This window comes from Pezoporus flaviventris, unplaced genomic scaffold, assembly GCF_033815535.1.
Source record: "Pezoporus flaviventris isolate CSIRO_AGI_PZ_B2104156 unplaced genomic scaffold, CSIRO_AGI_Pfla_v1 ptg000107l, whole genome shotgun sequence".
In the NCBI taxonomy this organism is placed as follows: domain Eukaryota; kingdom Metazoa; phylum Chordata; class Aves; order Psittaciformes; family Psittacidae; genus Pezoporus; species Pezoporus flaviventris.
In genome coordinates, this window is record NW_026892655.1 from 579,419 (window position 1) to 596,054 (window position 16,636).

The 16,636-nt window shown below is 44.1% G+C and overlaps 2 protein-coding genes across 2 annotated transcripts; both read left to right on the forward strand.

Moving 5' to 3' along the window:
• The first annotated feature begins 30 nt into the window (after positions 1 to 30).
• On the forward strand, positions 31 to 5,374 carry DUSP3 (dual specificity phosphatase 3). The gene is made up of 3 exons (XM_061477671.1): positions 31 to 214; positions 1,917 to 2,143; positions 4,097 to 5,374. The coding sequence occupies exons 1-3, from the start codon at positions 93 to 95 to the stop codon at positions 4,300 to 4,302; spliced, it is 555 nt and encodes a 184-aa protein (XP_061333655.1). The 5' UTR covers positions 31 to 92; the 3' UTR covers positions 4,303 to 5,374.
• A 4,729-nt stretch (positions 5,375 to 10,103) lies between these two features.
• Positions 10,104 to 14,323, forward strand: SOST (sclerostin). Its single transcript, XM_061477686.1, has 2 exons — positions 10,104 to 10,671; positions 13,307 to 14,323. The coding sequence occupies exons 1-2, from the start codon at positions 10,452 to 10,454 to the stop codon at positions 13,726 to 13,728; spliced, it is 642 nt and encodes a 213-aa protein (XP_061333670.1). The 5' UTR covers positions 10,104 to 10,451; the 3' UTR covers positions 13,729 to 14,323.
• The last annotated feature ends 2,313 nt before the right edge of the window (positions 14,324 to 16,636 follow it).

Genomic DNA, 16,636 nt, shown 5'->3' on the forward strand with positions numbered 1-16,636 from the left:
TATGAGGGCGGAGCTGGGCGGGCACGAGTCGCTGCGCCGGGGCGGGGGGGGGAACCTCCGGCTGGCCGGCGGGGAGCGGCTTGGGCCTGGCCATGTCGGATTACCGGATCTCGGTGGAGGAGCTGAACGATCTCCTGGCCAACGGCAGCGGCTGCTACAGCCTCCCCAGCGCGCACAGCAACGAGGTGGTGCCGCGCATCCACGTGGGGAACGCGTGAGTGCGCCGGGCCGAGGCGGGCGGCTCGCGAGAGGCGAGGCTGGCCCCGGCGGAGGACGGGCCCGGCTCTGGGAGGCCCTGAGCGCGGAGGGCCGGGTTGGGGCCGCGCACGGTCGTGAGGGGCAGGGAGTGCACCGAGGAGCGGCCCGAACGGGAGCCGGGGTCGGAGGAGGAGGAGGCCCTCGGGCTGCTGCGCGGAGCCTGGGCAGCCCGAAGGCCCCGAGTGCTGGGGCGCTGTCAGCAGGACCCCCGCGGCTGCAAGGCCCGAGCTGCCGATGGCTCGGAAATGTCACCTGCTGAAATGTCCCAAATCTAAGCTAAAATCACGGCGAAACAAGGTTAAAACTAGTTAAGTAGCTGCAGAATGAAACGGCTGCGCAGTTGGGTCAGGACCGGGCTTTTTGCTGCTCCTGATGTTTCTTACCCCTGCTAACAAGCTGTGGTGATTCACACAGAAAAGGGAGGGGGCACAGGATGGCATGAGGTGTATGCACCATATCGTCTGCAGAAACCCAGTCACAGCACTGGTGTAGATGAGTGGAGTGAGCTGGAACATGGAGAACAAGCAAAGTAGCAATGCAGGTGTTAGATCTTGGTTTAACCATGGTCAGAATTACCCAAAGGAAGCAAGACTGTAACAGGAGCCTCCCTCCCCGAATCTCCTCTCTTTTAGTTTAAAACCATTACCCCTTGTCCTGATGTTACCATTTGGAGGAGTTAGCATTTCAACATTGAACGTGATGCAGCTGGAATGAAATGTTAAAGAGTGGGAGAGATCCAAGAACTGTTTGGAAAGGGAGAAGAAAAAGGCATACAAATCCTCCCCTTTTCACCTCTAGCTGTGTACGAAAATAATCTATAAAATCTACACAACTCATTCACTGGGAATGAGTTTGCCTCCAGGGGAGCCAGATTTAATCACAATTCCAGGACATGAGTTCCTATTGTTCCTGAGCAGTATATGTACCAATCTATATACTATTACTTAAGCTGTATACTCGCCCTGCTAAGAATAGGAACTCACAGCTGAATTAATACATTTTGTTTTGGCCTTGCACTGTAGGATTTACTTTTGTGTTGCAAGCAGGATCCCCCGGACACTGATACTTGTCCCCTGGCACAGATGATGTCCTGCCAGATGGAAAATCTGTCAACATTTGTTTGGGTAATGAAGTCTTTACAAATATTTGTCTCATTGCCATAGTTGTTTGGCACAGACAGCAGAAAATGCAGAAGCTTCAGTCATGCATAAGGATTCATCTGCTTACACTACAGTTTAAGGGGTGAAGAGTCATTAGGAGAAAAGGAACGCTCCAGATGTTCATTTAGCTTGTGTAGATAACAGTTAACTACTGGGCTTTCTGTAATCTGCAGGATTTTCCTACTTTGGTCAGCATTTTAGGTTCAGAAAGAGTTACATTTTTATGCCATATTAAGGTCTAACAGATTAAGTTTCATGTGTGCTCTGCTCAGTTGTCAGCCAAGAAAGAAGCATTTTCTCATGCACAGCTGATGACCATGGCTCTAAATAGTTCTGTGAATTTATAATCTGTATCTGATCGCTTCTGGGCACAGTATATTTAGCATCTGTTAACAGAAAAAGCTGAGGTTTTGCTTATCAATACCTTATGGGGACATCATAAATACTGAGATGATTCACCAAGTTCTAATTGTTTTCTTGACACTTTTTATCATACAGGTACGTAGCCAAGAACATTATGAAGCTGCAGCATCTGGGGATAACCCATATTCTGAATGCAGCAGAGGGGAAGTCATTCATGCATGTGAACACCAATGCAGAGTTCTATGAAGGCACAGGCATCAGATACCATGGGATTAAAGCTAATGACACGCAAGAGTTTAACCTCAGTCGCTATTTTGAGGAGGCAGCTGATTTTATTGAGAAAGCACTTTCCCAGAAGGATGGTAAGGCAGACTGCAATATCTTGCTGTCCTGTTTTCTGGCTACTGCATATGTTTCCTGGCAACTTCTTTTACTGTTTAAAATGGCTCTTTGCTCAGATTATCAGCTAAACAACCAAGTCAGGAATTCAGATCAAGGCTCTGTATCAAGACACCAGAATACATAATAAGACATCATAATCTTCTGTCTTTACATGTAGATCTCCAGCATATGACAGATGGAAGTCTGTCGCTGTAGAGGTGACTTGGAAGCTGTTGTGTCCTGTGATGGTGCTTTTCTTGGAAGGTGTTACCTTATTTTTCCATAGAAGTGGTGGATCACATGCACAGTCAATTTTTAGGAAAAACATTCAGGACCTGGAAGTTGTTTTAGGATATTGGGAATTACAAATTAAAGGCAAAAGTGATAAAAGTAATGCATTGCTGAAGGGTGGTTACAGCCTGTTTTTCTTCCAAATGTACAGTAAGGGTAGAGATTGGTGATGGTGACCTTTTTATTCCTGCAGGATTGCAGAAAGGCTGGAGATGAGATTTGCAATGTTGATTGCCACATTTCTCTCCTGTGTGTTTCCTCAGAGCAGAAACCTCAGGACATAGTGCAGTGGGCCAGATGGTGTTTGTTCTATTTCAGTATACCAGTTATTTCTACATAAGCTTAATTTCTTTCTTGCTTCATGACTGAACATAAAAAGGGAGGAACAAGAAATCCCACAGTTCTCTTAAGTTCTTTCTCTGAAATGGGCAAAGGGAATACACAAGATGGAGAACCTCCAGTTTGGTGGAGCACTGTAACTCACTGGAACAGGTTGCAGAAGGGAAGAAGAGTTTAACACTGCTATGACTGTCTCTGCTCAGTTTGATCTAAACACTTGTAGAGGCAATCTGAATTTACAGTACCATTTCTGTTTGCTGATTCTTTCAGTCTCAGTAGTTGTCTACCGTGCCTGCCACTGTGTTCTTATGGTGGTACACAAAGAGGATTGTGTAGCTAGGTGATGCTGGAGCCAGTTTTAAGGTTAACTTGCTATTGCACTTGGATAGTTTTGTTTGATGCTGAAATGTAGAGTAAGGATAGTGAAGTGAAGAGGTATGCTGTAGCATTTCCCTTCAGATTCATTTAGCTTTCTAGTTGCTTGAAGTTCTAAGACACTGCCTTCACAGAGCTAGAAACCCTTTTGCTTCTGATCATTTACAGAGGGGAAGTCAATTCTCTTGCACATATATGACCAAGAGTCTCTAAATCTTGCTAGTTTAGCACTAGAGGCTCTCAAGAGCTGTTGAGAATGCATTGTTTTAGCTATTGTAACGTGCTGTTGGTGAGAAATTTGCCTTGAGCTGAGAAGCCTCTGCAGCTCAAGGCAAATGTGATAACAGGTTTTCTGTTGCTGTGGTTCAAAGCAAGTTATGGTTATGATTCTAGAGTGTGTGTATAGTTCATCAGTTCTCGTCTCAGATTTACCCTGGAGAGTAGCCCGGGGCCATATCTCCCATTGCATTTGAAAAGGGGAAAATTTTGTGTCTGGAACAGCAGGTCAAAGAGGAAGCAGCTGAGAAGCAGTAAAGTCGAGTTAGATGTCCTAAAGGGAGTACTGCCCTGCTTTATTATTGTTGGTTATGGTGCTGGGTGGAGAATGGATTAAGAGCAGCCCTGAGGAGAAGGACTTGGGGATGTTGTTTGATGAGAAGCTCCTCATGACCGTGCAGTGTGCACTTGCAGCCAAGACCTGTGTGCTGGGCTGCATCAAAAGGAGTGTGGACATCAGGTCAAGGGAGGTGATCCTCTCCCTCTATTCTGCTCTCGTGAGACAAACAGGACAAACATCAGTGAGGTTAAATGATTCGAGAGGAGTATCCATAAATCATAAATATTAATGTGCATTGTATCCTAACTATTTCATGTTGCTTTTCAAACCTGTATTCCAGAATAACCCAAATTATGACCTGTCTTCCCTGCAGGACAAGTGTTTGTGCATTGCCGTGAGGGCTACAGCCGTTCTCCTACCCTGGTTATTGCCTACCTCATGCTTCGCCAGAACATGGATGTCAAGACTGCGCTGTGCACGGTCCGGCAGAAGCGAGAGATTGGCCCCAATGATGGCTTTCTAAGGCAGCTTTGCCAGCTCAATGAGCGCTTGGTGAAGGAGGGCAAACTGAAGCCCTAGAACTGGGCACTGGAGTGTTTTTTGAAGTTTCTCAGAGGATGTCTTAGATGCTTTAGATTCTCAACCCCCAAGCACCAAGCTCAATCATTTCCTGTGAGGGAGACAGAATTCCTGCTCTTGGCTAGTGAAACTCTGGGTCTGTCTTTCAAGGAGGCACAAAACTGTGTCACTGTCCTGAGCTGTTGCAATGAGGAAGTGTTTTTAGAGGGGTAACTGCAGTGATAGCAGCTGTCTTCTCACATATGCCAGAGCCCCCTGCAGACTCTGTTGCATCTGTGGTTTGCATTGGCATTGAGTGTGATTCATTTAAGCCTTGTTTTACATCCCACCAGAGCACCATTTTATGAGAGCCCCAACACATCACTCACTTTTAATTAAAGTACTGTATTTTCTAAAGCTTCTTTTTCATGCACACAGTGCCTAAAGTTTGAGTGTAGGAGCTTCAAGGAATGGAGAAGCATATATATATAAATACACAGAAGCACTTGCTTGTAAAATGAAGTCTATGCAGTGTTGTGTTTAGTGTGGATTTACGCAATACACAGTGTGTGTTAGTAAAGCCATTCAGAGCCCAATCTTGAGGCACACTATTTCCAAGAGTATTTGTACCTCTTGCTCTGGTGATTGACAAGAAATGGTTGATATTAAATGCTCTTTTATTTTTGTTTTGAAGTCGTACTAGAAAACAAAGTCAAGAGCAAATGTTGAGGAAAAAACTTGAGCAAGGAATTAAAAACGGTTTATATTTGGGAGTGCTTGTACTGAATGTGTGATAAAGTCCTGAGTGGCAGAATATAATGGCTCCCAAGGCTTGTGTGGAATTACAGTTTCTCTCTCCCTTCTTCCCTATCATTGTTCATTAACATAGGATAGAATGACCACATATGCAGATTACTTCCAGTAGGGCAGCACAGCTGTGCCTACAAAGCAGTTTGCAGATGTACACTCAGGAGTTCTTGGATTGCTTGCATGGAGTGATTAAATAGAAATGAGCATTGTTCCGTACCACACTGAATAGGAAACATTTCCTTTGTGTTTAAATAAATGATGTCTTCATGCTGTTTGACATAAAGTTGAAACGAGTCATTGCAATGTTAGGAGAGGGAGCTTTGTTTATGGTATGCCTGATGGTGTGTAGGTGTGTACCTGGGAGTTAGAGCACAGTATTAATGCAAAGGGCCTTCTCTGCAAACTCAGAGTTGTTGGTTAAACTAACAGAACTTGAGATATATCTGTTCCTTTTTTATCTGTGTTTTAACGTGGTTCTAGATTAGAAATCTTACCACTATCTTAAGCAAACACTGTTGTATTGGTAACGTGTAAGATCAGATCTACTTTTGTATATTCAGTTCGCTAATCAAAAAATCACAAAGGACGTACACTGTTTTGCTTCTGGTTGTTGGGGTTGTGTGGTTTGGGGGGGGGCAGGTGGGAATGATGGGAGGGAATCCTGAATAGCTATATAACTTCTTTGAAGTTAAACTCCAGAAGTGAGTATTCTGGTTGAAGACCAGGCTTATTTCTGTTCCCTTGCACAGGATGGGAACTGGCAAGTCCAGTAGCCTTTTCTTATGTGTCCTTTAAAGGGAAAACTGGAGAACACTCTCCATAGTGTTTCCTTTCATCTCTCTACAATCAGTATTTAGTGCTTGCTTTGAATCAAGATGGTTCAGTAGTGAGGAGCAGTAAGTAGTTTCATTGGCTAATTACATACCCGTACATCAGTATTACATAGTCATACACTGTTAGATCCCATTATATCAGTATTAAGTGAATAGCTTCTCTTTCTATGTTGTCTCACACCATGTATTCCTGATACCTCTCTGCACTACAGGGAGAAAAAAGAGCTTCATAAGCATGTACTTTGACCTGTTACTTAAGAAGTCAAAAATTCCAGTCCGTTAAAAAGCCAAGAATGCAGTAGGCATCAGACTTCTGTTGCTCTTCCATAGGTTGTAAGAAGGCTGATAGTTGTCAGATTAAACCAGAACACTTTAGTAAGTGGAGTCTCTTTACCTGTTTTTGTAAGAAATCCTGACAAATCAAGACATACAGGAATTTGTTCTCATATTCAAGATACTCTTTGAATTCATAGGACACTGCTCACTTCTGATGGGAACTTCAGTGCTAATGTGGCCCATTTAGCTTAGCGTGACAGAAATGATTTAACAAATGTTTTGTAGTAGGAGAGCGGAGAGAAATAAGTGCTATAAATTGATCTGACAATTGAGCTGTAAGATGGTATGTCCTATTCTGAGTTACTGATGGGTGACTCAGTAATGAAACCATTCCTAGCTCTGCTTTTAGAGTAGGCTAAAAATAGTTTAGAATGTCAGTCCCCTGCTCCATTAATGGACCATAGGCTGCCTCTTTTATCTTGCTGTTTGAGTACAGTAATGTTTCGAATTCTTCTTGCCTATTTTAGCTTGCCAAGAAGAGACTGTATGCTTCAAATCCATTGTCATATGCTCTATACTTCTAAATCTCTTTTTTTGATTGTAGAATGAAAGCTTGTATAAAATGGGAATGAGAACTTTCTTTCCAGCTAATACAAAACCAGGAAAGTACTGGAAGAAATGCACCTTTTTTGACCTTCTGAAGTGTGAGATGTTCCTTACAAACATGCTAATTGGGGAAGGTATTTCTTCAAATCACTATTGATTGCAACACTACATTTCTGGAGTTGAAACCTCTTGGTTATAGCTAAGATAGTGTGATGTGTTTATCCTGAAGAGCGGTGTGGTGCTTCTTGGGTAAATAGTCTGGAGAATGGATGGAGTTTCTGTGAGATATGCATTTATCATAGACAAAATGTGTCTACCATGTAAAATCCAGCACAATGAAGGAAAAAGCAATGGCTTAGGGGTTTTGTACTTGAGAGTTAGTGAAGTTGGAGAGTGGGAAGAGTGGAAGTGAGAAGCTATTCGCATTGCATAACAAGTTACAAAGAGGAACCTCCGGATAGATCAAATGATGATATATGTAAAACTAAATTCACCTTCTACTCAGGCTGAACTAAATCTTTCTTGGCCTTTCCATAAGCACAGGAGAGAAGTTTGTAACTAAAAGTTAAAATTCAAAGCAAAACCCATGTTTTCTGGGTGCTTTCTTTGTCCTTTGGTCTTGCAGCTGAGATTGCAATGTTGACAACAAGAGTAGGAGCTAGCATGAAGCTCTGAACCACAGGTATTGACAGAACACACATAGGAGAATGTTGGAATATGTCCCTGCTGAAAAGTGACTATTCCATGAAGTTTCAAACTTAGAATGAGTAGCATCCGAATGCAGGATGTTTTTAGCACAGAGGAACTGTCTCATGGAATCTCAGTACAGCACAGAGGCTTCTTCTAAAATGACTTTCTGGGCTTTGCCAGTGAGTAAAACCAAAACTAGAATAAGCCTGAGAGGTCTCTTCTAAGGATTTGTCCATGAGAATTAGCGTCCTGTTCATTTTGCAAATAAATCCTGAAAATGAATTAAGCTGTTGTGGGGGTTTGTAATTTCACTATGCCAAGGTTCCTGGCTGGCTGACTCACCAGATGGAGCTGTAGGCTTGTTATTCTTCTCCAGATAGTCATCGTTCCATCCCTGAACAATGCTGCTGTGTAAATCTAATGTAGTCCTGTCCTATTGCTGAAAAAGGCAAGCCAGCAGTATGATTTATCAGTGCATTTGCTGGGCTCTGCTGAGAGAACACCAAGATTCCATTTATTCTTGGCTACTTGGAGGAGATCACACCATAGCGTTCTGCTTCACAAGGTAGTGCATGATTCAGCAATGAGACATAAAGCTTGCTTGGGCAAGAGTGGCTTAGCAGCAGCTTAGAACTGTTAGAGAAGCAAATAAGTTACTGTTAAACATGTCAGAAGCTGAATTCAAGTGCAGTGTGTAGATTATAAGCCGCTGGCCACAGATAAGAGCTTAAGTTGCACACATGTATTATAGGGCTTGGATTCCAAACAGCACCTTGGCCATACCCATTGGCCAGGTATGGGCAGAGGGGGTGCATAGTGAGCACCAGATGTTACAAGTGACAGAACTGATTTCAGAAACTGGTTTGTATGTTCATGCCCTTATAGTAAGGAGTACAGTGGTGCAGTGCATGCACAGCAGGACATGAGTCAGAGTCCAGAAAGCAGCAGCAACACATTCAGGCTAAATATACAATGCCAATTTGTTCCTTGTACCTGCTCCCTTGGTACGTCTGGTTCCTTCTTAGAATGTCTGTGGGATTTGGATTCATTTCCTGCCTCTATCAGGCTTCCCTCCACACCTGGGGACAAGGAGTTTTAAGCCAGAGGTTAAAGAGCTTCTGATTCTCACTTTCATAGATTTTCAGGTTATTTCTCCCAGTGGGTAATACAGGGAAGTGTTAAGACAGTTACAGAGGGGATTGTTCAAGTACTTAGAGAAGCTATGTCAAGAAAAATGTGATGTTTTATGTAACAACTGATGACTGTAAGTGCAGTTCTCTATAGCAGTTCTCTATAGCAGGCCTATAGTGCCAATGACAGCTTTTGGAAATAGTCACTACACAGACATTAAGTGAAAAGGAATTCACAGAAACTGAGCTGAGGGATACATACAATTCCGAAGGCATTTAACTAGGGGAGTGAGCAGGTAGCAGTGGCTCAGTGGTTATCAGTGCTCCATTTTCTTCTCCTCTCCTGTTGTGCTCTTCAGCTGTACGCTGTGCCACAAGCTGTGATCTCACTTTGGACAGGGTCACTATTGGTGAATACCAATACAATGTGGTATTCCTGTCTGACAAAAACAGTGTGTTGCATTTCTCCATGAAACAGTCATGTCTTAGATAATTTCTTATCGTCAAGGTCACCCCAAGGGAGGATGCACCTCCACTTTAACATCAGTGACACCCATTTTCCCAGGTCAGGGAAGTTGTCCGAATGGAATGCGAGCCTTAGGTAAAGAGTCTTGGAGCATTAGGGCACAGTCAGACAGTGAATCTCTTCTACATGAAGTATTTTTGTGAGGATGTATGTGACAAACATTGTAATAACACACATGGGTGTCTCTCTACTGCTGCAAGCAGTGTTGCTTGCAGTAGCTATGGTGAGCTCAGTGTAGTATCTAACCTTACTAAAACCTGAGACTCTTTCCAATTAGCCTGCTGTCATTTGTAAGTTACTGGAAAGTGTATGTAGTCTGAGACAAAGAAATGATGCAGCTTTTACTGCTATCATCTGATTTTTGCAAGGAAGAAGGATATCAGAGATGAGATTTTAAAACACGACACATGAATACATCTTGGGCGTAGGTGCAATGGACATAAGGGACATCAGTTCTCTCTTTTTGTTCGTTGCATCATGAATGGCAATCAATCTGGTCATGTTCTTGTGTTTGAAATAAGCAGGTGTCCTATATTCAACACTGGTGCAGAACGTCAGCAGAAGCAGTAGCGTGCAGTGAGAAAGAGCACATCCGAAAGCACGATGTACGACATCCTGGCTGTTTCCCCGTACTCACATATTCCAAGTAGCTTATTTTTTTTTAAGGAAAACCAAACAAACCCCTTCTCATGTTGAAAAGAAGCCTTTCCTGGTTCCTGCAGGACATTGGTGAAACAAAATGCAGAGCTCCTTGGTTTGTAAAGTGGAAAAAAAAGCTACATTCTCCCACCCCCAGTAGTTTGCCTGCAGAGACTGAAAAGCAGAACAGTGTACACTGAACTACAGCTTGAGATTTGCTTTGTACCAGGGCAGGAGGGGAAGAACAACAGTAAAATTACAAAGTCTGAAGAACCTTTGGAAAAGACAATAGCCAAAGATGCCAATGTGGAGGCTGGTTTTAATTATACCAGCGTTAGAAAGAAACTGCAGAGAGGCTCGTCAGCTCCCGGTTCATCCCGGTCTTGTCAGTCACCATTGTTGCCAGGCACAAAACTGGACACATATGAGAAGTTTTGACATAGAAGTTGTGGAATATTGTTCACTAACCCACCCCCACACACCCATTTTATTCCACACTGACAAAAGCTGAGATGAATGAGTTGTTCTCTGGCCCTTCCCACTTTGCATAGTCATTGGCTGGCTTGGTTCTAAAAGGGATTTAAAAAAGGGGAATAATGTGCCTTTGCCTGGGATCTGAGACTGTCAGGGTGCTGAAAAGCTAATCTGCGAGCTGCCACCATGCAGATCCCTTGGGCTGTGTGCTCTGTCTGTGTCTTAACACAAATGGCATTTCGATCTGTGGAAGGGTGGCAAGTGTTTAAAAATGATGCTACAGAAATCATCCCTGAGATGACTGAAAACACAGAAACACCGATGGAGCAGACTTTCAGCAACAACAACACGATGAACCAGGCAAAGCATGGAGGAAGACACATACAGCAAGCTCCAGACCCTAACGGTAAGAAAAATACCATCGTTATTACAGTATTGGACCCTAATAGACAGTTTGCAAAAGAATACTTGTTCTTATCTATTTCTTATTTATTTAATATATATATTTAATTAAAACTTGCAGTGGGATCTAATGCTGTAAGTGATAGGGAGTGATATCTACTGTAGAAGAAGTATCAATGTAAATGTTAGAAGGGATGCACTGGGGTTTACTGATGAAGAACGTGGTCTATGTATTGAACAATCCTTAGGTGCTACAATAGGCTTTGCCCATCTGCTCTCTGCAGACACAACTCCAATATAGAAAACCTGCAGAAATGTTACTTCAATTTCTCTGTGTTTTGTGCTTGCAAAGAGGAACTATCACAGATTGACTTTCTGATGTCAGGAAGGGGTGATGGGTTGACACTGGAGATAATATACATTCTTAATCTTTAGAAAGAGTGGCACTAGTGATGCCAAAGATCACACGGCAGAAATGGCACATGGAGGCTGTGTTCAGCTAGAGGAGAAGTGCTGCTCACTGCCCTTTGCCCACAGCCAGGTCCCAGCAACCAGAAAAGCTGCTACAGAGAGTTAAAACACTCCCAAGGGGAATTCTTGCCCAAGTGAATTGGAGGAACTTTATTTTGCAGAGGTGTGCAATCTTGGAATCAGTTTGGCTACTTTAACAGCACACATTGGCACTGCATTTCCCCAAATACATAACATTTGCAATGATGCAAAACACAAGCCTTGTGAGGAGAGATGGAAGATGAGGAGTTGGCACCAAACAGGGAAAGGTAGTTTTAAAGAAGTGGCTTACTGGCAAACAGGACAACCCTGGTCCTCCAGATTGACACGTGCCTACCAAACACAGAGAGCAACAAGATCGAGTTTCCACTATTGTGCACTGCAGAGCTAGCCTTCTGCTTCCAAGGACAACTGGAAGGGAATCATGGTTTTCTGCTTTCATAGCATTAACAGTATTTTAAAAGCAGGTTTTGAGAGTGTAACTTTACAAAGATAGTAAATGCCTAAAAGGGGGGAGCAATCTGCTGCTCACAGCAGCCCTGGCAACCACCAGGTCAAGGCAGGTTGGTTGTGTTGTTACAGCTGAATACCTTCATTCTTTAGCCTCTTACCACTCTGACATCAGTGAGGGGGGGAAATCTGTCCCACTGATATGTGCATTTACTTAAGCAAGAGAAGGTGGAGGAGCCTGTGCAGGTATTCAAGATATGAAATGGTTTTACATCTTATTTTAATGTCTTTAATACAAGAAATCAAGAAAATGATGCAAAGTAGCCCAGTCTTCCCAGGACACATGAGTTTGCACCAGACCATGAATACTCTTGCAGTATTGCACTGACAGAGGACAGGACATATATGCTGTCACTGATAGAGTCAGAATTCTCTCTTGATCTACCAAGGAGGGGACCACCTTGTGAACAGCAAGGAGAATGAGCCTAACAGACACAGCCTTCTATTTGTAACGTGACCTTTGAGGATTTGCACCACAAGTAGCATTCCTGAGTTAAACTATCCTGTTGGCTAAGAGCAGAACGTTAACATGAGCATATCTGGTGAAGTTCTTTGACAAACACCTTCAGAAATCAAAGTATGTGTCCTCCAGACAAGTCAATTAACCAAGCAGGTCACCTGGCAAAAGAGATGCCTTCAGAATAAGCCTGTTCCTACAATTCCCTACAATTGGAAAGTTCTTCTAAAGCCTTAATGTTAAAAAACTCTTGTATTTCCCAATGTTTCATTTGCCTGTATCTGTTGAGGAAAAGGGGGAAAAACCACTATAAGATTCCTAATCAGCCTGAAGGTGCCTCTAGCTGTCTGAAGGAAACTATGTGGGATATGTAGAATCATAGAATAGTTCGGGTTGGAAAGAACCTTAAGATCATGCAGTTCCAACCCCCTGCCATGGGCAGGGACACCTCACATTAAACCATCTCACCCAAGGCCTCATCCAACCTGGTCTTGAACACTGCCAGGGATGGAGCATTCACAACCTCCCTGGGCAACCCATTCCAGTGCCTCAGCACCCTCGCAGGAAAGAATTTCCTCCTTAGATCCAATCTAAACTTAGATTGGGATTATCACAGAGTGCAGTAAACACAGAAAACCTAATGCCAGAAGAGTGGGAATCCCTCAGCACTGTTGTTGCCTGCTCTTCTCTGGCACGCACTATAGTGGTTGAAAATCACTTAAGGAACACTTAACTTGTTACACAACAGGTTTAAAACTGGAGTCAACCTCTGAAGCCAAGAGAGTTAAAGCAGAGCAATGAGGGGAGGTTTTGCCCCCAGGTAAATGAAGCCAGGAGAATCCCATCCAGATTTGCCATGAAGTAGCCGCGGCTGCAGGGGTTTCACTTCAGAAGCTCTGCTGCCCGCATGCACAAGTCTGAGCTGGAATTTACCCAGTGAGGAGGATTTCAGTCATCAATTCGTACACTGCTAGTCAAGGGCCTCATAACTAAATAGCCGAACCTTCCAATGCTGCCAGGGTGATCTGGAGTTACTCTTCCCCTTCAGGATGCGCAGCTTGTGTCTAGCTCCGAGCCAGGTTACCTGTGACACAAACACCAAAGTGCTTTCTCAAGGGTGGGGAGAAAAGGAGTCCGTAATTAAAGTGTTTCTCGTTTGCAGACGCTTCCGACTTCAGCTGCAGGGAGATGCGCACCACCCGCTACGTCACAGAGGGGCCCTGCCGCAGCATCAAGCCCGTCAAGGAACTGGTGTGCTCTGGTCAGTGTGTCCCCTCGCACCTCCTGCCCAACTCCATCGGCAGAGGGAAGTGGTGGCGGCAGAACTCCCTGGATTATCGCTGCATCCCCGCGCACACGCGCACGCAGCGCATCCAGATGGCCTGTCCTGACGAAGAGACTCGGACTTACAAATTCCGAGCCGTCACGTCCTGCAAGTGCAAGCGCTACACTCGCTACCACAACCAGTCCGAGCTGAAGGACTTTGGGAAGGAGCCTGCCAGGCCTCAGAAGAACAAGAAGCCCCGTCTCTCCAGGGCGAGGAGCAGCAAATCGAACCAGCATGAGTTAGAAAACGCTTATTAGAAGGCGGCTCCGAGCGGTACAGCCTGGCAGCTCTGGATATCTGACGAGACATCGACTGGCACTCACAGGCCACAGCATCACGTTCTGACTGCAGTAGGTTTTAATTCCTTCTGCTAAGCGGGGTCAAAGGCTCACACAGTGAAAAACCTGTCCGACTGTAGCAGCTACGGTGTGATAAAGGAACGAGAGAAACTGAGCTGGAGGTAGCAACACCTAAATTCAGTCCGAGAGGAGAGGTACACCTTGGAGGTCCTGTGGCTTGTACAAGTAGGAAGGCAGAAGAAAGTGAAGCTGTTATGGTGACAATCACACTATATTAGAAGTCATTCTACTCTATGTGAAAAGAATACTGAGATCTCTTTCCCACTTCTGTAAGTGCCATGATGCAGGACAAGCATGAGATTAGGAAGCACCAGGAAAGCTGCCACTCTCTGAATGAGTTGTAGGAAGTTAGTGATAGCAGGGATTTCCACAGTAATGGTGCCTGAAGTCAAGTTGTCGGGATGTCAGATGCCCTCATGACCCAGTTGTCTCCTCCAAAACACAGAAATCAAACGATGATGCTCATGTTCTCAAAAGTGTGACAAATCTGTTTCATACTGTAGGATAGAGAGATTGAAAACTGAGATTTGACAACTAAAACCACAGAATCATGGAATGGTTGGGGTTGGAATGGACCTTAAAGCTCACCCAGTTCCAACCCCCTGCCACGGGCAGGGACACCTCACACTAGAGCAGCTTGCTCCAAGCCCCTGTGTCCAACCTGGCCTTGAGCACTGCCAGGGATGGGGCAGCCACAGCTTCTCCGGGCACCCTGTGCCAGGGCCTCACTCTCATAGCAAAGTTTTTTTCCTACTATCTAATGTACATCTGCCCTCTTTCAGCTTGAAGCCATTTCCCCTTGTCCTGTCACTCCATGTCCCTGTAAAAAGTCCCTCTTGTAGCCCCCCCTTAAGATATTGAAAGGCCACGATAAGGTTTGTATTAGGGACAATGGTTTAGTTTAGGAACCATTAAACAAACTCTACTAAGTGGAGGGGGATTTATGAAAGGATGCTCCTCTCAAACCATTTAACCTCACTGTTGTTTGTCCCCTGAACAGCTAACAATGTGTAGGATTGAACATAAAAGGTACTGATTATTCCTTATTTCCTAGAATACAACTGACTTTAGCATCACCTTAGATGTACCAATTTACATTTTCTATTCTATGGAGTTTGGGTTATCTGGCCACACACTTTCTAGTGCTGAGACTGTGTAAGCCAAGTTCTGGGAGTAAGGTGCTGGTTAAAAGTGAGCCTCTGCTAATCTTAAAGTCATTAATTCCTCTAGAAAAGTCTTTGGTATGTGCAACTTTAAGTCCTTAGCTTGACAGCAACTTTCCCTTTGTGTTTTTACAATAAAGAATAGTATTAGAAAGTGAATCATCACATGCTGTATCTATCCTGTAGAAGTGCTAAGCCTAGTATCAGATGAACACAGTTTGGGATGAAGCCAGTTCCTCACTGTTCTTATTTTCTATGTAGAGTTTATGATGAAATCATATAAGCTATGGAAGTTTGCAATGTTGTTAGATTTTATGCGGGACCAGAGCCTAGAGATGGAAGGTGTTGGTTCACAGAGGGAATTACGTATTTATTTTGTCCTCAGAAATTATTTATACAATGTTTTTCCTTGTAGACAATGAGAAGTAAAATCGCTTTAAAAATAATAGGCTGTTCTTTTTTCATTTCAAATACACTGTTAATAAAGTGGAAACAATGATTAATTGCAGGAAGACTCATTGGTTTGAAACTATAGGAGCAAGCTGATTCACAACAAAGCTGGGGAATTACAGCACAGTCAGGGAGTTGCCTCCCTTTTCTGTCATAAAGTGTCAGGGTCCTTAATTCTCCATCAATCAATAACCCACAGAGCTCCAAAGAAATTCCATCCTGGAACTTCTTGCTCCAATGCAGGACGTTTCTCATGGAAAAAGTCTTCCTGGGCAGAACTCTTTCAATATTCTCCTGTCTACTTGCCCTGGGGAATTCAAACTCAGCCCATTTCACTTTCCCTTTACTCCCAGTGCCACCTCCTGATTCATATGTTCCCACCCTGATAAAGCCACCCAAGCAAACAAGAAGTCTGTGAACTGCCCACTGAGATTGCTCCATTGCAATCTGACTGCTTCAGGCTTCTCTCACTGAAAAAGGAAGAAGCCTGGAACCCCCGGCAAGTGCCAAGCAGCAGTTTGTCTGTTTGACAGTTTGATAGCGCGGACTTGTGCCCATTTTCATTTATAAGACCATATCCTGTGAGAAACAAAGACATTTTCCAATGAAGTCAAGGAAAACTGAGCTTGAGCTTGGACTGCCCATAGCATGCAGGTCTTCTGGTACAGCTATGAACAGCTTTGTCAAGACAGCCATAGAGAAGGTGTCCTTGCCCTGCAATTATTTGATACCTCATATAAAACCATAATGGAAACGGCTGCCAAACCTGTGATAACATTTCCCAGACTTATCTTTGACTTTATGAATTTGGCACCCAGGGCTTCATTCGCAGAACTGAGCGCGGATACCTGCAAGCGCTTCTTAAGCAAGAAAAGCAGTTCAGTTCCTCTGCAAAGCGATTCCACGGTCTCACTGGCATCTGAACTCACTAGAATATGGGGTTTAAAGCGTTGGCTGCGATAAACCAGTGAAAGCACTCACTCCACTATCTGGGACTGCACGCTGGGTGCCAGGCAGGGCTGAAGTACAGAGCCTGCTGCCTTTGGGTGAGCCCCTGACATCTTTCTCCCACATGGTTCACCTTAAAGGCATCCTTTTCAGAAACCAAACCAGTGCAGAAACCCAAACCCAAAGAAACACAGGAGCCCCCAAGCCCCACAGAGTCCCCCCACCCCAGCTCTCTTCCACAAGAA